Below are 23,774 nucleotides of genomic sequence, written 5' to 3' on the forward strand. Positions count from 1 at the left end.
TGGGGCAGCAGAAACAGCCCAGCCTTACCCCAGCCACAAACAAAGTGTGCCATGTCTTGTGCAGCCTGAATTTCCTGCCTGCCCTCGGTTTTGGGGGCAGCTGTGGCCAGAATTCAGCAGTGCCTGATGTTCCCTGGCACATCCTGTGCCTGCACCTTGGCCAGGGCTTGGGATTTCACACCTGGGCTTGAGATGCTGATTGTCAGCCTGGGCTGGTGGGGTCTGTCCCCCCATTGTCAGTGTTTCCAAACTCTCCCCTGCAATTGCTGCTGTGATCAATCCCAACCCCTGGAATGGCTGCTGTGATCAATTCCAGCCCCCTGGAATGGTTGCTGTGATCAATCCCAACCCTCTGGAATGGTTGCTGTGATCAATCCCAACCCTCTGGAATGGTTGCTGTGATCAATCCCAACCCTCTGGAATGGTTGCTGTGATCAATCCCAACCCTCTGGAATGGTTGCTGTGATCAGTCCCAACCCTCTGGAATGGTTGCTGTGCTCAATCCCAACCCTCTGGAATGGTTGCTGTGATCAGTCCCAACCCTCTGGAATGGTTGCTGTGATCCATCCCAGCCCTCTGGAATGGCTGCTGTGATCAATCCCAACCCTCTGGAATTGTTTCTGTGATCCATCCCAGCCCCCTGGAATTGTTTCTGTGATCAATCCCAACCCTCTGGAATGGTTGCTGTGATCAGTCCCAACCCTCTGGAATGGTTGCTGTGATCAGTCCCAACCCTCTGGAATGGTTGCTGTGATCCATCCCAGCCCCCTGGAATGGTTGCTGTGATCAATCCCAACCCCCTGGAATGGTTGCTGTGATCCATCCCAACCCCCTGAAATGGTTGCTGTGATCAATCCCAACCCCCTGGAATGGTTGCTGTGATCCATCCCAACCCCCTGAAATGGTTGCTGTGATCAATCCCAACCCTCTGGAATGGTTTCTGTGATCCATCCCAAGCCTCTGGAATGGTTTCTGTGATCAATCCCAACCCTCTGGAATGGTTTCTGTGATCAATCCCAAACTCTTCCCTGGAATGGTTGCTGTGATCAATCCCAACCCTCGGAATTGTTTCTGTGATCCATCCCAACCCCTGGAATTGTTTCTGTGATCAATCCCAACCCTCTGGAATGGCTGCTGTGATCAATCCCAACCCTCTGGAATAGTTGCTGTGAGGGTGCTTTGAAGTGCCTGTGTGGGAAGTTAAAAATGTTTCAGTCCCCAAAGGAGCAGCCAAACTTTTGATCTCTCAAACCCTTTGTGTCTGTGCTTCTTGTTTACAGCTTTTTTCCTTTCCTTGTAGGACAATTCCCATTTTCCTCCCAGCTCTGTCTGTAGAAAACCAGGGGAACTTTGCATCAATGCCCTGAGTCATGACCTTGGTTGTGTTTCACCCTCGGTGTTGTGCTGCCTTGGCTTCCAGCTTTGCCTTTGTTCTCCATGAAACTCCTTCTTAGGATGTGGAATTCTTCCTTGGGATGCTCTACAGAGGAGGGAGGAGCCTTAAAAAGTGGTGGTTGAAGTTTATGCTGCAGTTTATGGCATTTTACTGGCAGAAAAAAAGAGCAAGTCATTTCAGTAATACTTAAAATGTTTCTTTAGGTTTAGCAGGTAATAAATCTGGTCAATCATCTCTGAAATGTGCTGCCTCTGGAACGTGATCCAGGCCTTTAATTGTGAGGAAAAGTGGGATACAAAGCTGGCAGGTGTGAGCAGGGATCTCCCAGGCTTCCTGTGTTGATCCTTCTGCCCCCAGGGAGGCTGAGCTGCTTCTGAGCTTTCTGTGGGTGCAGGGAATGGACCTGCAGGCACTGCCAGTCTGTGCCAGAATCCCTCTTTTCTTCCCATGCTGCAATTCCCATTTCCTCGGAGTAGGGACACATCTATAAAAGCATCTGGGAGTGTGGAAGGGAGTGAGTGGGGTGTCCCTCCCCACACCCAGCCTGGCCAGGAGTTAGGATGGATCTGTTCCAGCTCTGCTCTCCCCCTCATTCCCAGTGTTCCCCATTTCTCAGGCATCCCCCCGCCTGCCTCGGGATGGCAATGCTGGCTTTGTGCTCCTGGCTGTCAGGGATTCCTGTCAAGGAGCTCTGTTTAAATAACTCAGTCCAGGAATCCTTGGCCTGTAACCCCCTGGTGGAAGTGGCTTCTTCCTCCCTGGCCGGGGGATCTGTAACTTTGGCACTGGCAGGGCAATTAGGGCTGAAAAACCATTCTCAGCTCGTCATTCAGATGAGTGTGAAGTGAAGCCTTAAAGTGCTGCTTCCTGGGCAGGGCCGGGACATCCCAGGGGCAGGGCCGGGACATCCCAGGGGCAGGGCCGGGACATCCCAGGGGCAGGGCCGGGACATCCCAGGGGCAGGGCCGGGACGTCCCAGGGGCACATCTGGGGCCGGGACGTCCCAGGGGCGCGTCTGGGGCCGGGACATCCCAGGGGCGCGTCTGGGACATCCCAGGGGCAGGGCCAGGACATCCCAGGGGCACATCTGGGACATCCCAGGGGCAGGGCCGGGACATCTCAGGGGCACATCTGGGGCTGGGACATCCCCGGGGCACATCTGGGACATCCCCGGGGCACATCTGGGGCTGGGACATCCCAGGGACACGTCTGGGACATTCCAGGGGCACATCCCTGGGGCCGGGACATTCCAGGGGCACGTCTGGGACATTCCAGGGGCAGGGCCAGGACATCCCAGGGTCACATCAGGGACATCCCAGGGGCACATCTGGGGTTGGGAAAGGGAAATGTCTTTGCATCTGTGCTGTGAGTGCAGATGTGGCCTGATGAGGAGTCCAGCTGTGGCTCGAGTGTATTGTTGCAGTGAACACCTCAAAGGGTCAAAAATTACAAGGGGCTGTCACTGTAACTTCTTAAACAGTGCACTGGAAGCAGAAATTGTGCTCTTGCCTTACAGGGGGTTGATCTTACACTGGGTTGTGGCTTTATCCACAGAGCAGCCACTCCTGCACCACCCTCAGCCCCTTGAGGTGGGTTTTGGGTGAGAAGGACCCAGCTGGGAGGGGTTTTTAAGCTTTTTCTCTTTGGAAATGTAGAGAACTTGGCTGAGAGTGAGTGAAGCTTTACCTGGAGGGCTGGGAGTGGTACTTTGTGCATCTCCAGGTCAGTGTTACCTTGTCTGGTCCTTCCAGCTTCAGACACTGAGGAGGGGGGAAAAAGGGCCAGGAAAAGATGGGTTGTCTTGGAGAGGCTAAAAATAACCAAACAGAACACCTGGGGCTGGAGCTGAGTGTGTCTGTGGGCAACAAATAACACTGGTGGGGCTGCTGGAGGGTCCAGTTTAACTCTCTTATGTTTCCACAAATGTTTTTGGACATTCCCTCCTGCTCTCTTCTCCAAGTCCTGCAGCCCAGGGCTCAGCCTGCCTGTGCTGCTTGGGGCTTGATTGGGAGGGAACCTCAGACCTGGCCAAGGGCTGGAAACTGTTCCACCTCCTCCCCTGAACCTGCAATTCCTTCAGTCCAACCCTCAGGGCTGTTCCCTGGCCTGGCTGGGAGTGCAGTGCCAAGTCCCATCCCTGTGGATCCACCTGGGGCTCCTGGGCAGGGCAGGCTCCCTTGGGTGGCCTGAACTTTGTCCTTCTCTGTCTGAAGGCTCTGTCTTCTTTCTGAGGGAAATGCATAAAATCTGTGGGTAATGCTGAGCCTGCAATCAAATCTCACCCCACAATGTGTGAAATGATTGTTTCCAATCCATCCCGAGGCTTGGGAGGGCTGGAAGTTCCCAGGGAGAGCTCTGGAGTCTGAACTCAGCTTGGATATGAAAGTAATTCAGCTGAAACATTTGATAGAGCTATTTATTATAAGAAATTAAAACCATGATTCTATTAAGCAACTTCTTTCCCTGTAGTTTTATCAGAACATTCCTTGATTTGCTGCCCCTTTGCCTCTTTCTGTCTTTTAAAGTCTGGTTTTGTGCAGCTGCAGGGAACTCATCCCCTGGGTCTGACTCTTGTTGCAGTGGAACCAACCCAGAGTGGGGTGGGTTTGGGGTGAGTTTGGGGTGGGTTTGGGGTGAGTTGGGCTGGGTTTGGGGTGAGTTTGGGCTGGGTTTGGGGTGAGTTTGCACTGGGTTTGGGCTGGGTTTGGGGTGAGTTTGGGGTGGATTTGGGGTGAGTTTGGGGTGGGTTTGGGGTGGGTTTGGGCTGGGTTTGGGCTGGGTTTGGGGTGAGTTTAGGGTGGGTTTGGGGTGAGTTTGGGGTGGGTTTGGGGTGAGTTTGGGGTGGGTTTGGGGTGAGTTTAGGGTGGATTTGGGGTGAGTTTGGGCTGGGTTTGGGGTGGATTTGGGGTGAGTTTGCACTGGGTTTGGGCTGGGTTTGGGGTGAGTTTAGGGTGGGTTTGGGCTGGGTTTGGGGTGGGTTTGGGGTGGGTTTGGGGTGGGCAGCTCTGCCCCATCCTGTGTGTGCATTTAGAGATGATGGAGGAGCTGCTGGGTCTTTAAAACCCACCAGTGTTTGTGGTTTGAAGGGGAAATCACCTGTCACAATGTGCCTCTTTGCATCCATCTGTGTTTGTGGGAGCTGCAGGGAAACTCCTCCAGCAATCCCGGGATTCCTGCCTGGATTTTGGGGCTCTCTGGGGGATTTCTCTGCCCAACCTGTGAGGGGGTTTGTGTGGGGATAAGTGTGTGTCGATGGGAATTAAAGTGAGTGTGAAACGCTGTTTTCCTGTTGGGAATGCTGAATCCCGGGGATGTGATGTGGGAATGTGGAGGGAGCACATGCGGGACTTGGGATTTGGGGGGGATTAGAGGGAACTTCCTGGAAAGGGAAAGAGATGGAGCCAAAGCTGGGCTTAAAGGTGAAATCTCTGATCCAATGGCCTGGGTGACAAGGTGGGAACAGGTCACAGGTTGGATCCAAGATCCTGCAGGGGTTTTCCAGCCTGGATTCCGTGTGTTCCTGCCCAGCAGTGGTTGGGGGGTGGTGATCCCAGGGGGTCCTCCCATCCCTCCCAGCCGTGCTGTGCTGGATCCAGGGGTCCTGTGGAGTCACTGCCCAGTTCAGGGACAGGGTGATGGTGCTCCCTGGGCTCTGGGGACTGAGGGGCTGCAGCACCCCCTGGATGAGGCTGTGGGGATGGAGAAATGCCCACCCTCCTCCTCCTCCGAGCCGTGTCTGTTCCTCTGGGACTCCCTTTTCCCCTCGGGATGGGCTCTGGCTGCTCCTGGCACTGGAGCTGTGGCTGTGCCCACCCTGCCCTGCTGCCCAGGGAAGCTGGGGCTGCCCCTGCATCCCTGGAATGTCCCAGGCCAGGCTGGACAGGGCTTGGAACAGCCTGGGATGGTGGGAAGTGTTGGGGTTGGAACTGGATGGGCTTTGGGGCCCTCCCAACCCAACCCATCCTGGAATTCCCTGGTTTTCCTGGGACACTTTTGCTGGGGTTGAAGGAATGTTCTTTTTCTCTTGAATTAAGAAACAATCAAATCCAATAAAATAGAACAAACCCTTCCTTTTATCCAGGGCTGGGAACATGGGGGATAATTCCACCAAAGATGTTCCACAAGACTTTTGTGTTTCCAGGTTTATATCCTGAGCTACAACTGCAAACCCCTCCCCAGAGTCAGGCAGGATATTTGGGGGACTCTGAACACTCTGATGGGCTGCCCTGATCTCTGCAGCTCTGCATTTCCTTTCAGCTAAACAATGGTACAGCTTCAACCTAGACAGGGTTTGGGTTTATTTCCTACAGCTCAGCCTCTGATCTAAACAGGGTTTGGGTTTATTTCTTAAAGTTCAGCCTCGGATCTAACCAAGGTTTTGGTTTATTTCTTACAGCTCAGCCTCTGATCTAAACAGGTTTTCTGGTTATTTCTTTCAGCTCAGCCTCTGATCTAAACAGGGTTTGGGTTTATTTCTTTCAGCTCAGCCTCTGATCTAACCAAGGTTTTGGTTTATTTCTTTCAGCTCAGCCTCTGATCTAAACAGGGTTTGGGTTTATTTCTTTCAGCTCAGCCTCTGATCTAAACAGGGTTTGGGTTTATTTCTTAAAGTTCATCTTACAGCTCCAGGGTTAAATTCCACCTTGTCTAAAGCTCTGCAAGGTTAAGGGAACTGATGAACTGGGCTACAAGCTAAAATAAAAATTAATATAAAACACAAAGTTAGTACAGGTCTGATTAAAAATTAGAAAAGACCATTATGATTTAAAACCCATTTCCTGGTGGGGTCCCTGTATCCCTCTGTAACTCAGTTATTCCTTGACTTTCCTACAACTTTTCTGGGAGCTGCTCTGGGTTTCCCTTTGGCTCCAGTTGAATACAAGGTGGTTAAAAAGGAGCCACCACCATCAGACCTGATTTTTGTCTGGTGCAGCACAGGGTTCCTCTGACCTCTGCCTTCCTCAGGCACTGCCCTGTGGTGTAGGAACTGCAAAGAGGCTTTTGAGCAGAAAGTGTTGCTGTCTGGCTTTTGTTCTGTCCTGTGTGAGGCTGCCCTGGGGTGTTCTCCTCCACTGCTGGTTTCTCTCTAACAGAGACTTCCTGACCTAATTATCACCTTTGAAATGGCAGGCTCTGCTGTCTCTCCCTTGCTGCCCTCTCTGCATTGATTTATTCTCTCTGAATATGGTTTTATTTTAATATGAGGTTGAATTAGATGCAAAACTGCAGAATGGTCAGCAATATTGGCAGTAGTCAAGAGTTAATTCTTGTTATTTTTCAGTTCTGATTTGCCTTTTTGCCTTCATTCTTCAGAACTGGAAAGCTCTTCTACAAATATATATATATGTGTGTATATACATGAGGGCAACTCTTGGGGTCATGCAGAGGTGCAGATCTCTTTGGGAACAATGAAAACTGTCTTGATTTTTAAAAAAAAATTAAAAGATTTAGTGTAAATGTTGAAGAGGGCCTTGTCCTGCTGAACCCTCACATTCTTGCCTGTGTTATGGCTTTGAAACCTGAATTAATGGCTGGGTAATCAGAGCAACAACTGAACCCAAATAAACCAGAGTGTTTGTATGAAGCTGGCCAGGGAATTTCTTCTGGATGCCAAAGGTGCTGCAGGGAAGAGGCTGAGCTGGGCATGGAGGGGAGTCTGGAACCCCTTGGACTGACCCTTGGGAGTCCCCCCCACCCAGGACATGGAGCTCTGGGGTATTTTGCTGCTGCTCCAGGGAGGCCAGAGGGGGCAGGATCCTCCTTTCTCTTAGCAAATACTTCAAACTCAAAGCTTTTTATTGCAGGGAATTTTGCTGCATCCAGGGGGATCCATCCCTGTGAGCCTGTGCTGCCAGCAGAAGGAACCCTTCCCCTGTCCCTCTGCTGTACCCCCTGTGTGGGCCCTGGGGGACCCAGAGGCACAAAATACCTTCTGTTTGTGACCTGAGGGACTCGGGCTGAGCCCCAGAGATTTCACTCTGCTCTCTGGGGCACTGCAAGGGCTGGAAATTCTCTGGGGAGGGTCAGTGTTGCCTCGGGGCAGTGGTGGTGGTGCAGCCCCGAGCCTGCAGTCCTTAATTTGGGCTGATTAGGCAATGGAGTTTGCAGTCGTTAATTTGGGCTGATTAGGCAATGCCTGAGCTTGCAGTCGTTAATTTGGGCTGATTAGGCAATGCCTGTGCCCACACCGTGGCTGTGCTGCCACACTGAGGCAGGGACTGGGCAGCCTCTCCCTGGGGCAGCCCCGCACCAGCATCTCCTCTGGGGCCACCAGGGAAACATGTGGAGCAAGGAATCCCAGGATCCCTGAGGCTGGGAAAGCCCTTCTAGCCCCTGGAGCCACCCTGTGCCTGATGCCCACCTTGGCAAAGCCCTGCCAGCCCCTGGAGCCCACCCTGTGCCCAATGCCCACCTTGGCAAAGCCCTCCCAGCCCCTGGAGCCCACCCTGTGCCCAATGCCCACCTTGGCAAAGCCCTCCCAGCCCCTAGAGCCCACCCTGTGCCCAATGCCCACCTTGGAAAAGCCCTCCCAGCCCATGGAGCCCACCCTGTGCCCAATGCCCACCTTGGCAAAGCCCTCCCAGCCCCTGGAGCCAACCCTGTGCCCGATGCCCACCTTGTCCCCCAGCCCAGAGCTCTGAGTGCCACGGCCAGTCCTGCCTTGGGCACCTCCAGGGCTGGTCACTCCAACCCTCCCTGGGCAGCCCCTGCCAGTGCCTGCCCACCCTTTCCATGCAGCAATTCCTGCTCTGTGCCCCCTGCCCTGCCCTGCTGTCCTGATGTTTCAGTGTCTAATCCCAGGAGAACACTTTTGTTCCAGGCACAGGGAGGCAAGAGGAGCTCTTGGACCTGCCTGGGATGGAAACCCTGGACCTTTCCATGGCAGCATCCTGTGTGCCAGCCTGCACAGGTGGCATTCCCGGCTGAACCAGCAGGGGCAAACTGGGACCAGCAGAGGTTGGTGGTGGGAGGAGGATGCTGGATAAAGGGCAGGGCTGGGGGCGGGTTTTTGGCTTTTCTGTGCAGTATTTGAGGGGAGCTCCTGCTCGTGCTGGAGCTTTGCAGGTGGTTTAGGAGCTGGGGCTGAGTGGCGTCCCGTGGCTCTGTGTTACTAAAGCACAGGTCACACAATCCCAGAGGGGTTTGGGGTTGGAAGGACCTTACAGAGCAGCTCACCCTGCAGTGGGAAGGGGCTTTTCCCTGCCCAGGCTCTGCTGTGCTGCTCTGTTGTTGTAGCCCATCCTCCTCCTCTGCCCCAGGGCTGGGTGAGCTGCCCGAGCCCCTCTGAGCCCAGACAAACCTGGGGGGCTCCTTTAGTGTCCCCTTTGGCAGAGCAGTTCCCCCCAAGCTGCTTTTTTCTCTCAGGATGAGCTTTTATCACAGTCACACAGCAATTTTAGAGGTTTTTTAATGGCCTGCCCTGCCTGGGACAGTCTGTCTTTAGTCTTGCCTTAGTCTAAGTTGTTTCTGCTCTTTACCAAAAGTCCTCCTTCAGTAAATCTGCCATTGCTGGGACCTTCCCATGGCTTGTTTTGCCCCAGAGAGGTTTTGGTGCCTGTCACTGCAGTTTCACTGTAGGAACAACTCCCTTCAAACCTGAAAATTATTTACTTGCTTTGCAAAACAAAGCCAAAGCATCTCAACAAACAAAAATGCTTGTTCTGTGTTGGTTGCTGAGAAATGTGTGGACTGGCAGCACTTGTGCAGGAGCTGGACTGGGTCTCATCTCCCCTGGACTCTGCAGCAAGGATGGGGAACTGGCAGCTCAGGAAGGGTTTCCCTGTGTGAGACCAACACTGGATGTTCAGGCTGGGAAGGGAATTTTGCTGCATTAAACCCCCCTCAGCAGCCCCAGTGAGCACACACTGAGGGTGGGCTCCAGGTCTGCCCCAAAACATTCCCAAACTCAAGGTGAGTTGTTTTCTTGCCTGCAAACCTGTCCCAGGAGCATCCCAGCCCTGGGGACTTGGGGGTGCTGAGGGCTCAGGGTGCTCTGCAGCTGTTTCTGTCCCTCCACACTCACTTTATAAAAAGCCCCATGAAGTCACCAGGAGTTCAGCCTCCCATGGAATTGTTTGCAAGGGAATGAGCTGACAGTCTGCCAGACTCTTTGAAATTAAAGCCATTTAATGAACTGAATAAAGTTTTCTTCCCTCTTGATCCCTCATTGCAGAGAAAAAGGGCATTCAAAGCCTGAGTCATTTTTGACAGAGCAATGAGGGATGTGCAGAGATCACTGTGGGTCTGGGGGGCACTGGGGGGCTCAGGGGCAGCCCTGGGGGCGTGGGCTGAGGGGCAGGACCTCAGCCAAGGGCTGCAGTTAATCACAGGATCATGGAATCACAGGGTGCTGTGGGTTGGAGGGGCCTTAAAGCCCATCCAGTGCCACCCCTGCCATGGGCAGGGACACCTCCCACTGTCCCAGGTTGCTCCAGCCTGGCCTTGGACACTCCCAGGGATCCAGGGGCAGCCACAGCTTCTCTGCCCAACCTGTGCCAGGGCCTGCCCACCCTCCCAGCCACCAATTCCTTCCCAATATCCCATCTATTCCCAGTATCCCATTCCCTGTGTCCTGTCCCTCCATCCCTTGTCCCCAGTCCCTCTCCAGCTCTCCTGGAGCCCCTTCAGGCCCTGCCAGGGGCTCTCAGGTGTCCCTGGAGCCCTCCCTTCTCCAGAGAAACATTCCCAGCTCTCCCAGCCTGGCTCCAGAGCAGGGGGGGCTCCAGCTGTCCTTGGGGTGAGATTTTCAGGTAAGGTCCCTGTTCCTGTCCCTGGGTCAGTGGGATCCCTTCAGTGGGGTCACTTCATGTTGGCTCCTGAGCTCCTGCAGGTCCCCCAAGGTCATTGCCCCTGGGTAAGGATGGCACAGCACCAAGGGATGTTATTTGGGACAATGTCATTCCTTATTGCAATGAAGTGTCCCCTCCTTGCCTCCAGGGCAGGTTCCCTCGTTGTCCATGCCCTGCAGAGCAGAGGGAGCAGCAGCAGCAGCAGGTCCCTGAGGCTGCTCAGAGCTGTGGGGACAGTGCAGGGCACACCTGCTCAGGGGCTGTTGTGCTGGTGGCCCTGGGGTTGTGTCTGTGACCTTTCCCAGAGTGTCCTGCCCCAGGAACTGCTGCAGAATATTCCTGGCCATGGCTCTGGGGAGCCTCAATGTTTCCTGGGCTAGTGCAGGTTGTATTTCAGGACATGAGACACCAGCCCAGCAATGCAGGTCTGGAATGTGGAGCACGTTGCAGTGTCCCCCTCCTTTTACAGCCAGAGGTGTTTGAACCTTTCATAGAAATACATTCCTTTGGAAGGAGCAGAGTAAAAGGAATTTAAAATCCAAATTCTCAGGCAGAGGTTTCAGTTTGCTGAAGGTTGTGGCACTGAAACTGGGACATGTGAGCTGCAGTCCATGGCCAGCATCCTTCAGGGTGGGAAGATAATGGTGCATGAGCTGTGCATTGCTGGGAAGGTTTAGTTATTTGGGCATTTCTTTAGTGGATCTTTGAGTTTGGATCTAAAACTTGGCCTTCTTTTACAGCAGCTTTTGTGATCTTGTCTTGACCCATTCTTTTGGAAGCCCATATCTCTTCTGAACTGCCTGTTTGCTTCTGCACTGGCTGTGGGAACTGCTCTGCAATGTGGGAAAGTCAGAGGGGTTGGAAGGAGAGGGACCAGGAGGCAGAGGTGAGGCCTGGAGATTCTCCTGGGGGCTCTGCACATGCCCTTGGAAAACTCTGGGAATGAGGGAGACTGAGAGTAGCACTTCTTTTGTCCAAGGAAAGGAAGTGAAAGGGTCTGTTGCCTCCATCACACCTCCTGTCCAGGGCTTGTTCTGGGCTCCTCAGTGCAAGGAAGACCAGCAGCTACAGGAGAGGGGCCAGTGGAGGCCACAGAGATGGTTTGGGGTCTGGAGCACCTCCCTGGTGAGCAGAGACTGGGAGCTGGGCCTGGTTAGTCTGGAGAGGAGACTGAGAGGGGATCCCGTCACACAAATGTCACACAAATGTCTCCAAGGTGGGTGCCAGGAGGGGGATTCCAGACTTTTCAGGGGGGGTCCAGGACAAGGAGCAGTGGCCATGAACTAAAGCAGAAGTTCCACCTCTACATGAGGCAGAACTTCTGTCCATGGGGGTGGCAGAGTCTGGAACAGCTGCCCAGGGAGGGTGTGGAGTGTCCCTGTTGGAGACATTCCAGACCCACCTGGATGTGCTCCTGTGTCACCTGCCCCAGGTGACCCTGCCTGGGCAGGGCTTGGCCTGGGTGATCTCCAGAGGGCCCTTCCACCCCCAGCTATGGAGTGACTCTGGGATTCTCTTCCCTTTTGGGATCAAAGCACATCTGTGGGGAAGAATTATGTGGAGGGCTATGCAGTAAATGTTTGATTCCTTCCCTCTGTCCTCACCTGGGGCATGACCCTCTCCCAGCAACATCAGGGCAGGTTTGGAACTGCAAAAGGCAGCAGAGGGGATGGCAGAATTCACATTTCCAGGGCAGAATTCTTGTGTCCAGGGCAATGTCCCCCCAGCCCAGAGAGGTCTCACCAGGGAGTGCCCCCCTGTCCCAGCCATGCCAGTCCATCCCTTGGCTGGGGGCTGTGGAAAGTTGGCAGTGCCAGCCCATGCCACGTGAAACTGCCCTGCTGCCAAGCCTTGTTAGAGATGGGGACACTTGTGGGGTGTCCTGAGTGTGACCTGGGGCAGAAATGAACCTGGAGGGGCTCCTGGTTTCCTCCTCAGCTGTTCCAGCTCAGTCCCATGGAATGCCACAGGTGTGTTATCACTGCAAGGTGTGAGGGGGAGGCAGCTCTGGGGACACTGGTAGGTTTGGAAAGTTGAGGTGTGTTCTAAAAACATAAAGGTTTATTTATCTTATAAACAGCAGGAAGGAGAAAAGAGTTGAGAAGGACCTCATGTTCCTTTCCCAGTTTTTAATAACTTGACCAATTATTCCCAAACAAAGATTTTTGGTTGGAGGTGAGAGCTGGTGCTGTCTCAGCTCCCACATCACCAGGAAATGGGGGCAACACAGTCAGGGCTGGCTCTGGGTTCTCAAGGAATCTTCCCTTGGTGCATCTTCCTTCTGCTCAGTGCCTGTGTCAGCCCCTGCTGCTGTCTTGGGAACATGAGTAGGGGGGATAGATGAGACTGTTTGACATCATCTTGTTGATAAGTGAGTTTTTTGGGCTTCTCCAAGGCCCCAAGTAAAGACCAGGGAGGCTGTGGCAGACCCTGCCATGTGAGGAGAGCTGCCCTTGGTGCCAATGGCCATCTGTGCCAATATATGGGACCTTTAACTGGGGTTCTCCTCCTTCAGTGTTGGGGGCTTTAAGTATTAACCTCATTTTAAGTTTCTACAACTAGCTGGAGTCAGGTTCTTGAGGTGCATTTGTTCTTGTGATTTCTCTTTGCTTCATCACATCCCACCATGGGAAAAAAAAATAAATATTTGGTGTCTTGTTCCTGTTCCTTTCAGTTGGGGTTTGTTTGGTTGTTTTTTTTTTTCACTCCTTTGAATCCTCTTGAGTCAATCTTTGTAATATGCTGGTTGAACACTTTCTGTACCAAAACCTTCAGTCCTGTGATCTACATAACCCCAATAATGTGATCAGTGAGGTGACAGTTCCTGCTCTGCCCAGAAACACCAGGAAGCATGACATGAATTTTGGTTTCACACCAATATTCCTTTGATCCTCCTCTTCCAGCACAGCCTTTTTGACTCCTGCCAGTGGAGTGAGTGGTTGTTTCACACCCACAAGCACCTCCCTTGTGCTGCTCACCCTGTGTCAGCCTGTCAGGGGCAAAAATAGACCTGAAAGTAAGACCTGGGAGTGATTTGCTCACAGCATTTTGATGGCATTGCCTCCAAGATTATTATTTGTTATGATCTAATGCTTTCTATTAATACTTTGGGAAAGCAGCACCAAAGGAAAAAGTGGAATTCCTCTTGTTAGAATGTGTATCCTCTCCTGAAAAACCCTTTCCTTCATCAGCCAAGGCCCAATCCCTGGCAAGGCCTGTCTGGTCCAGAAGGGGAAAGTTTGGCTTCATGTGCTGCCATCTGCAAAGGGAGAGTTCAGAGAAACTGGTACATGTGTGTGTGTATTTAACTCCAAGGCAATCCCTTGCATTTGTCTAACCAACCCTTCACTTATTTTGGCAAATATGCCTTTTTTGGTAAAAATTCTCTCCACAGTCTTTCTGTACATGAGACCAAAAGGGCAGTTGGGAGAGGCCAAAGGAATGAGGAGGAACTCACTGATGGTGGGTCAGAACCAGCCACAGAGACACAGAAAGGTATTTAAAGGTCCCTTTCAATGCTACAGTGCTTGCCAAGCCCAGGTGGTGTCCTGGGTACCTTGGGAGGTGAAATCCTGCCCCTGGCATGGCAGGATGTGTGTCAGTCCTGCCCTTGGATTAGTAGGACTGACTGACTGACTGACTGACTGACTGACTGACTGACTGAGCTCAATATTGAAATAACTGAAGGGCAGGAAAATGTTTTCTGCCTTGAAATTGTGGGCAGGTGCAATGCAAAGCAGCATCTCCCTCTGCCTGAGTCATCCTGCAGCTTTCAGGGGCTCCAGCTGAGCACAGGGATGTTTCTGGATCATGGATAGGTCTGGGCTGGTGTGTCACCTTCTCTCCTCCAGCAGAGCTTCCCTGGGGCCCTTCAAATACTTGTCCCACACAAAGCCAAGTTTGTATTCTCAAAACAAAGACAAAGGTTGGACTTGGTGATCTTGGATGTCTCTTCCAGCCTTAATGATTTTATGGTTCTGTGAACGGTCCATCAAAGAGTGACATGAAATCTGAGACAGACACACATTTTTCACAACAAAGCAATTAAAAATAATGAAAGGGATATTAACAATTTTAGTGTTCCCTTTGCTTCAGATGTTGGAAGGGGCTGCCCAGGGAGAGTTGGGGTCCCCAGTCCTGGCTGTGGCACTCAGTGCTCTGGGCTGGGGGACAAGGTGGGCATTGGGCACAGGGTGGGCTCCATGGGCTGGGAGGGCTTTGCCAAGGTGGGCATGGGGCACAGGGTGGGCTCCAGGGGCTGGGAGGGCTTTGCCAAGGTGGGCATTGGGCACAGGGTGGGCTCCAGGGGCTGGCAGGGCTTTTCCAGCCTCAGGGATTTTGGAATTCTGGGGTTCTCCTCCCCCATGCCATGTATAGACGTATGTGAAGATACATGAGCATGTATTATATTATATTATATTATATTATATTATATTATATTATATTATATTTATTATATTATATTATATTAATTATATTATATATAAATACACAGTAACAACCCATCTGTTGGCAGGGGTGTTAAGCTCCATTTATCATGTGTGTTACATGTACACAAACCAAGGGAACACTGAATTTTTCACCCATAAAAGCCAGTTGTGGACTTGAGTAGAAATCACAGAAAATGTAGTGGGGTTTGGGGTTGGGTTGGGTTGGGTTTGGTTGGGGGTTTTTCCAGTTTCAAAGAGAACTGAAATGGCAAGAATGGAAAGATTTGTTGACAGCCTCAGGTGACCCAAGAGCACCTTCCTCCCCTCTTTGTGTTCTGATATCAGAACTAAAATCTTATATTCGGCCCAACTTTTCATTTCACTGATAATTCTGTTGGTTCTTAAACCCCATCTGGAATTTTGGTGGGTTATTCTGTGTCCTTTTCCAGCCCTGGACTGTTCTGCTAAAGATCAGCTTTGACACAAAACCAGCTGCATTTCAGTGGCAGAAAAGGTGGTAGTGGCATTTTGGCCTCGTTTAGTGTCTTTCTAAATAACATCAACCAGCAGTGTGAAATACCCAGTTATTGTTTGCAGGAGCTTCCAAAATTTGAGCTGGAAATGGCAATAATGAATTCCATGGTCAGCAAGAAACATTGGCCCTTCCCTCCATGAAGGTTTGTTGTTGCTAATGAAGGTGTCACATTTTGATTCCAATCAGCTGAGGAGCAGCAATTTGGAGGAAAATGAGCCTGTGAGTTATTTCTGGGATGCACCCCAGAGGGTCTGGGTTGGAGAGCAGCAGGTCAAGCTGGCACTGCTCTCCAGAGACTCCACCAACATGTAAGAATTTCAGGACATCTTCAGAAGAGGTAAGAAACCTTTAAATAAACAGAAATCAGATAAAGAGGGGAAGGATTGCCTAGTCAAGCAAAGCATGGAGTGTTTGAAAGCCTGTGGCTTGCCCAGAGGGGAAGGGGAGGGTCTGCAGCTCTGTGCAGAGTATTAAATACTTGGCAGTAGTGAATGAGATATAACATTTCATCTGGATATAAATATGAACTTCTAGAAAGAGTTAATGAAGAAGAAGGTGTCTCCCAGGGGCCCCATGCAGTTATTTATTGAATTACTTGATCTAGTACCTGAAAAGGGAACGTTGGTGATCCTGGCTTTGAAATGCACCTCCCTGAAGAACCAAAGCCATCCTGTGTTGTCAGTCCCCTGGGTGACCCAAGAGGTCACTTCTCTTCTCCACACCCTGATTCTGCTCCCTCCATCACGTCATTCCTGACCTTCCAAAGCACTCTGTGCACCAGGGCTGCTCCCCTGTCACTTAATCTGTTTATTGAGTATTCTTAGTCCTCCTTCCCCAGGTGTTTGATCTCGGGGGGTTGGCCATGAGTCAGCAGTGCCCTGTGCAGGGCTGAGGGCTGGGGCTCCATGTGGGTCCCTTCCACCTCAGCTTGCTCTGGGATTCTGGGAGTTTGGCTGTTCATCAAGTTCCTTGCAAGTGTTTAGTGTGCAAGTAGCACTTTTCCCGTGTTCCTGGGCCTGTGTCTCCAGCTACATAAGTGGTACAAACATGGCCATGTGATTTGCATCCAGCTGATAAAGGTGAATTTACTGGGTGAAAGTAAAGGCATATTTATGCTGAAAACTTACTTTGAGTCCAGACTGCTTGCTCTGAAGTTCAGGGGTTCTTCACTTTGGCCAGTTTTGATTCAGGTATGACTTAGGAGTGAAACCCACTGATTTTCATTGTTATTCCCCACTCTGAAGGAAGGAAATGTGTGTGTTTTCCCTGGAGCATCCCCTTGGTTTGCCTGGGCCCGTTTCAGCAGAGCCCTGAGCAGCCTGGCCAGGCTCTGGGGCACTCTGGGTTTCCCAGGAGGTGCCCAGCTCCCTTCCCTCCATGCTGCTGAGAACAGGTGGCTGCTCTGGGGGTCACTGGGTATATTTAGGCTGAAACTGGAGCGGGCTGGGCCAGATTGGCTGTGCTGGCCACGTGTCCCCGGGGCCGCTGAGCCCCTCGCTCTCGCCCCGTGCCGCTCGGCAGGGAAGGCTGCAGGGGCTCTGCTCCACGGGGTATTTGCTGCATGGTGCTGGTAAGGACATTTTAATCCCCTTTGACTTCTCTCCTTAGAGCAGGACCATGAGATGCTTCCCCTCTCGGTGGGTTTTTGGGAGCAGTTGTCTCACCTTGCCCAAGGGAGTGAGGTTTTCTGTCTGGGGAACCAGTTGCAGATTGTAGGAGGAGGAAAGGACCTGGAGTTGTGTTTGGAGCTGCAATTGCCTGTGTAACTGAAGGGTGTAACAGTGTCAGTATTTATAATTTATATGCTTCTATGCAGTCCCCACTCTTGGGTTTAATCATTCACTTTGGCCTGATTTTTCACGTGACTTGCTGCCCATTCACCCAGTTATTCTTCATTTATTTGAACAGTTAACGAAGCGGTTTAACAAATGAATTTTGGGCAGTTTTTCTCACCTCTTTGGAACTAAAAAGGGGCAGTATTGGCTGTGCCTATATTTAACCTGGTTACTTCCCTTGCCTCAGAAGGAATTGCAGTGGACCCAGCTAAACTCTGGGCACTCGGCGGGATCGGCTTACACGGCAAATATCCCTGGACTCAGGAGCAGCTGTTCCAAAGCCTCATCCATCCCAACACTGGGAACAGGCTCCAGGCTCTGGGGGAAAACTGGAGTCTTGCCCTGCAGCAAAATCAGTGTCATCATTCATTTTTGACTCTGTGGGTTTTCATCTTTTCCAGGTCTGAAGAAACAGGGAGAAAAAAGCCTTAAAAATACCCCAGAGCATCAATATAGGCTGATGTTGGGAAGACAGAAATTGCCTCATTAACCAAAAGTCACTTAAAAATATTTATGATATTTTTCTAGATTAGGCTTTTACTTCTGAATGAATACATAGAATATACAGATAAAGCTCCCACTCAAACAGGAGCTTGAATAATATAGTGAAAGAGCAGAGAATAGTCACAGAGAAAAGAAAAATGCTGCAGATAATTCTGTTGTAATGCAAATATGACATCACCATTTCAAGAAATCTCTTCTTTCATATTTTCACTGAATTCCATTATTGGTGTCACAACTTTTAGAATGGAGTATTTGTCCAAAGTTTTAATTTATATCAGTACATTTGAAACTTAATCCAGTGTTTTTCCATAACAGTCAAAGTAATGCCAGATCCCAGCTCTATTTAGGATCTGACCAGTCACTAACCATGACCCCAAGTGCTTTATGAGCTGGAATTGTCATTTTTTATGTCACTTTGTGTCACTTTTCTTGGGCTAATACTGTTTATTCACATTTTTATTTGCTGTGTGAGCAGTGAGTGGGGGAGAGACAGAAGAAAACCCTCAGAATGGAGGAAGAAGAGTATGAGGAAGTTGTGGAGGTAAGAAGCAAATCCTACAGTAGCAATATTTGCTCCCTGCCTTGTGAGTGAATATATTAATCACTTTAATGAGACTCTGCTCAGGAGCATAGGTGGCTGTTTGCTGTTTGCTCTCTGAAGATTAGGGGGTGATTAGATATCTATTAAATGGTTTAATCAGTAGAACAACAACAACAACAGCTGCTCTCAGTGGAGCAAAGTCTCCTGGTTCCTGCCGTAGTGTCTGAGTTTAAATAAGGGCTGTGACCCTCCCACCCACAGCGCGAGGCTTTCCCATTACTCTGCTGGTAATTATAGATGCACTGGGCCATCTCTTTTCCCTCCTGGCTTGCCCTCTGACACCCAATCCATGCTGGAGAACATGACTTTGGAAGCCCCTTCCTAGCCTTGCCTCCATGCCCACTGCAATGCCAAGGGACTATCAACAGGCTGAGCCTTACATGTTGCAGACATGGAACTCATGTTTAAGTGGCAGGACACAGGGAGTGGCTTCCCACTGCCAGAGGACAGGGAGAGGTGGGATATTGGGAAGGAATTGGTGGCTGGGAAGGTGGGCAGGCCCTGGCACAGGTTGGGCAGAGAAGCTGTGGCTGCCCTTGGATCCCTGGGAGTGTCCAAGGCCAGGTTGGATGGGGCTTGGAGCAACCTGAGCTGGGGTTGGAACAAGATGGGCTTTAAAGTCCTTCCAACCCAAACCACCCTGTGATTCCATGGTTCTTTGTCTGTGGAGTCACATCAGGGATTAATTTGCCAAGAGGTCATTTAAACTCAGAATTCAATTTAAAAAATCCCCAGGAACTGGGGAACACACAGGTCAACACTCTGAGGGCCTGTCACTGGAGTGATGACTGTGGTACTGAAACAGCCCACGAGGTTCACAGAGGGCTCTTACCTGTTCCATTGGTACTACTCTGAGATCAACTTATGTGTTACTAAATACTTAAATTGTTATAAAAAATTGCTAGTGTTTGAGGAAAAGAAATAAAATATAAATGTAGGCATCTCACAGCTCATTGTCAGCACAGTTTGGGGGACTGTTGGTTTTGGGTGGTGTGAGGACACTGCCTGTGGACTTTATATCAAACAGGGACTGAAGTGAGGTCAAAGGGATCAGCCATATGTGTTTTAGAAAACAACAGTTCCCACTCATGAAGTCCATTTTAAAGTCATATCCCACCTAGTTACAACACACCAGCCTTCCTTCAGTTCCCTGTTACCACCTGTAATTGCCTTTTTGCTTCCTGAGTGTCCTGTGCTCTCAGCAATGGGTGTTTATTTGCTGACAAAGTTTATTTATTCCAGCTGGCATTGTGGGATGTGTTGGGGTTTTGTCCACATGCCCCATGTCATCCTTTGTGTTTGGTTTCCAGTGACCACCTTGCTGTGACCACATTCCTGGGGCAAACCGAGGTGGCTTCCCTTGGGATTCTCCTGGGAGATGTTAAATAGAAGAGGAACAACAGTATTTGGTGCAATTTTAAGGCAGATTAAACCTTTTCAGAGTTTTCTTAATTCAAGTCCCACTTCTGTATGAATCCACTATTCTAAACCTCTGTGAGTTCTGACAGAAATTGATCTTCTGAAAGAGTAGAAGATGGTTGTTGAATATTGAGTGGCTGAGACAACACCGAGGGGTTTAAGATAATCTTTGTCTTACTTTCTGTGGAATTACTGACCTGCACTTGACACAGGAGCCACTGTGGGATGTCCAAACCCCTACAGGAATGACACAAAATTCTGCTGCTGAGTTACTTGAGGTGTTGTGGAAGGTGTTGTGGGAGATGTTTGTAGAAAGTTGGTGGAAGGTTTTGTAGAATATTTTGTGGAAGGTTTCGTGGAAAGTTTTGTGGAAGGATTGAGGGAAGGTTTTGTAGAAAGTTTGTGGACAGTGTTGTGGAAGCTTTGGTAGAAAGTTTGGTGGAAGGTGTTGAGGAAGGTGTTGAGGAAGGTTTGGTGGAGGGTTTGGTGGAGGGTTTTGTAGAAAGTTTGGTGGAAGATTTGGTGGAGGGTTTTGTAGAAAGTTTGGTGGAAGATTTGGTGGAAGGTGTTGAGGAAGGGGTTGAGGAAGGCTCGATGTAAGGCTTGTACAAGGTGGGTCCAGCACATCTGGGCGATGGAGCAGCAATCCCCTCAAAACAACCTGATGTGCAGCAGCTTAAGAAGTGCGGTCTGGTCACATCAACTCCCTTTGAGGGACAGCTCTGGGGAAAGGAAAGGGCTTACATTTCAATGAGAATATTTTAGGTCTCAGTTCAAAGGGGTTTTGCAGCTGCACTTCAGGCCCCCAATTGTGGCCTCTCATTGTGGCCCCTCAGCCCCTTCCCCTCATTGTCGCCCCTCATTGTCGCCCCTCATTGTCGCCCTTCATTGCGGCACCTCGGCCCCTTCCCCTCGGCCCCTTCCCCTCAGCCCCTTCCCCTCATTGTCGCCCCTCATTGTCGCCCTTCATTGCAGCACCTCGGCCCCTTCCCCTCGGCCCCTTCCCCTCATTGTGGCCCCTCAGCCCCTTCCCCTCATTGCGGCCCCTCATTGCAGCCCCTCAGCCCCTTCCCCTCATTGCGGCCCCTCAACCCCTTCCCCTCAGCCCCTTCCCCTCATTGCGGCCCCTCATTGCAGCCCCTCAGCCCCTTCCCCTCATTGCGGCCCCTCATTGCAGCCCCTCAGCCCCTTCCCCTCATTGCGGCCCCTCAACCCCTTCCCCTCAGCCCCTTCCCCTCATTGCGGCCCCTCATTGCAGCCCCTCAGCCCCTTCCCCTCATTGCAACCCCTCATTGCGGCCCCTCATTGCAGCCCCTCATTGCGGCCCCTCAGCCCCTTCCCCTCATTGCGGCCCCTCATTGCGGCCCCTCATTGCAGCCCCTCATTGCGGCCCCTCAGCCCCTTCCCCTCATTGCGGCCCCTCAGCCCCTTCCCCTCATTGCGGCCCCTCAGCCGCCGCCATTTGCTGTGGGCAGGACAGGACAGGACATGGCGGGCTCAGCGCTGCCGTTCCACAAGTGAGCCACGTCATTAATATCTCTAATGAGCTCACAGCTGGATGACCCACCATTAATGTCTCTAATGAGCTCACACCTCCCATGGTCCGTGTGTCATCCAGCCCTGAGGGACAGCCCTGACCCCTCGGGGTGTCACCAAACTCGTGGACAACCCCACGGTTTGGGTGCGGATCCTTCCAGTGTGGGCATCGTGGTCTTCCCTGCTGTGGGTAAAATTAGATAATGCTCCTTCATTAACTTCTTGAATGGTCATTACTTGAGGAATGCATGGAAAAAATACAGTTATTAAGGCAAAAGATGAACAGATATTCAGGATCATAGAATCGATTGGGTTGTAAAGGCCTCCGAGCTCATCAAGTCCAGGATTTCCCAATGACTCCATCAGACCCTGTGGGGTGTTTATCCAAAGGGTGGGTTTAGAACAGCTGATGTGACCTTATAATGTCTTTTTTTCTCTTATTTAAACAGTACTACATTGAGGAGACAGTGATTGAGGAGGGCGAGCCAGAAGAGGTAACGGGCCCTGCCCTTCTTCATGTGGTGTCCATATGCATGTAATTAATGTGGGATGCTCAATTAGCAGCCTTTGCATTCTGGGGCGTAATTTCTCACATTAAACACTCAACTATCAACAAACAGTTGCTGTTTAATTCTTTATTTCCTCTGCAAGCCTAAAGGACCACTTTATATAGATCAGTTCTGTTCCTTCCCCTTGTGTAATTTCACCAAAAACTTGTGGTTTGCAGATTTTCCTTCATGTCACTGGTAGCAAATATTTGAGTCTCCAAGGATTTATTGCCATAATTTGAAATTCTGATTATAAAATAGATATGTCTCAACTTTCCTCTATGGTTACCACAAGTTATCCTTTATGGCATAGGCTTATGCAGAAAGAAAAGCTATTAAATGTTTAATTCTTGATGTATTTTCAGTTCTATCTCATACTGCTGCAAACAGCTATCAGAAATCTGACCTCAAAGGCAAATTTTTATAAAGCTAATTGACATGACATAAAATTTGACTCTTATTCAGGTGAATTTGGAGCACATTTGAAAGTTGTAATAATTATTTTTAAATGCTTTTCATTAGAGTCTTACTGCTAAGATTATTGCTTGCACTATGTGGATAAACAAGAATATAAACTATATAAGTTCAATACATATAAAACAGAGGCAGCTTCCAGAGTCTCTGGAGAATAATTAGGTGAGGCTGATACAGAAACCAACCACACATTTAATTCCTTGTGGCTTTTTTAGGTTAGAAATAATGGATAATCCCAGTAGGAAAAGTGTCACTGGTGTTTTGCCTCCAGGTGGATCTGGATGGAAGCTGAGCATCCTTTTCCTCTCTCAGGGAGCCAAAAAATACTTATAATAACAAACTTTTAGAGTCACAAATAATTGTATTTTCCCCCTTTATTCCCAGGTGGTCACTGAGATCACCGAGACCATCAGCACAGAGTTCACAGGCCCTGAAACCACCACGACCACCTACACTGTGGAGCAGGACAAGCCCTTGGGGGGGGATGCGGCGCCTCCACTCAGGAAAAAGACAATTCGGACAAAGGTGGACCCGTCCAAGTTCCTCACCCCCTACCTGGAGCACAGCAACAAGATGAAGGACCTGTTCAGTGAGGTGGGATGGGCCACAGCTGCTGCTCCTTGGGGAACACCTTCCAAAGGGCTCACAGGGATTGGCTGGTTATTGTATTGCAAATAATGGCATTCATCCTAAAAGTTATACTTAGTAATGTTACGGTATTAGGAATTAATTCTTAATTATTATATATCAATAATAATGGCTGCATAGCCATATACATTACATATTTTGTGTATATATATTTATATATATATATTCAAGTATATATATGGGTAAAATATATGTTTTACATATATATATTTACATATATAACTTTTAATTATATCTATTTTTTATGTTATACTTAGTATAATAGTATCAAGAATTAATTCTTAATTATTATATAAATAATAATGGCTATATAGCCACATCAATTACATAGTCATCATAAATATATTTATATACATATGTATTACATATATATATTTACATATATAATTTTCAATTATATATATTTTATATTATATTTAGTATCATAATAGTATCAAGAATTAATTCGTAATTATTGTATATCAATAATAATGGGTATATAGCCACATCAATTTCATATTTTGCATATATATATTTATATATGTTTTACATATATAGTCATATATATTTTTAAACATATCTACTTACATATATATGTTTTACATATATATATTTACATATGTAATTTTCAATTATATCCATTTTTTATGTTATACTTGGTATCATAATAATATCAAGAACTAATTCTTAATTATTATATCTAAATAATAATGGCTATATAGCCATATCAATTACATATTCATCATATATATATATTTCCATATATATTTTTCAATTATATCTATTTTTTATGTTATACTTAGTATCATAATAGTATGAAGAATTAATTCTTGATTATTATATATCAATAATAATGGCTATATAGCCATATCAATTACATATTCATCATATATATATCTACATACATATATATTACATATATATACATATATAATTTTCAATTATATATATTTTATATTATATTTAGTATCATAATGGTATCAAGAATTAATTTGTAATTATTATATATCAATAATAATGGCTATATAGCCATATCAATTACATATTTTACATATATATATTTATATATGTTTTACATAT

General features: G+C 49.1%; 1 protein-coding gene across 1 annotated transcript in view; it reads left to right on the forward strand.

Moving 5' to 3' along the window:
- The first annotated feature begins 16,661 nt into the window (after positions 1-16,661).
- NEB (nebulin) overlaps positions 16,662-23,774 on the forward strand; it is a 118,482-nt gene continuing 111,369 nt past the window's right edge. The window contains exons 1-4 of the mRNA XM_071562583.1: positions 16,662-16,720; positions 17,965-18,030; positions 21,495-21,539; positions 22,452-22,661. Coding sequence (XP_071418684.1) covers positions 17,998-18,030; positions 21,495-21,539; positions 22,452-22,661 — 288 coding nt within the window. The 5' untranslated portion in view covers positions 16,662-16,720; positions 17,965-17,997. The remainder of the gene's footprint in view (positions 16,721-17,964; positions 18,031-21,494; positions 21,540-22,451; positions 22,662-23,774) is intronic.

This window comes from Pithys albifrons, chromosome 8, assembly GCF_047495875.1.
Source record: "Pithys albifrons albifrons isolate INPA30051 chromosome 8, PitAlb_v1, whole genome shotgun sequence".
Classification (NCBI taxonomy): domain Eukaryota; kingdom Metazoa; phylum Chordata; class Aves; order Passeriformes; family Thamnophilidae; genus Pithys; species Pithys albifrons.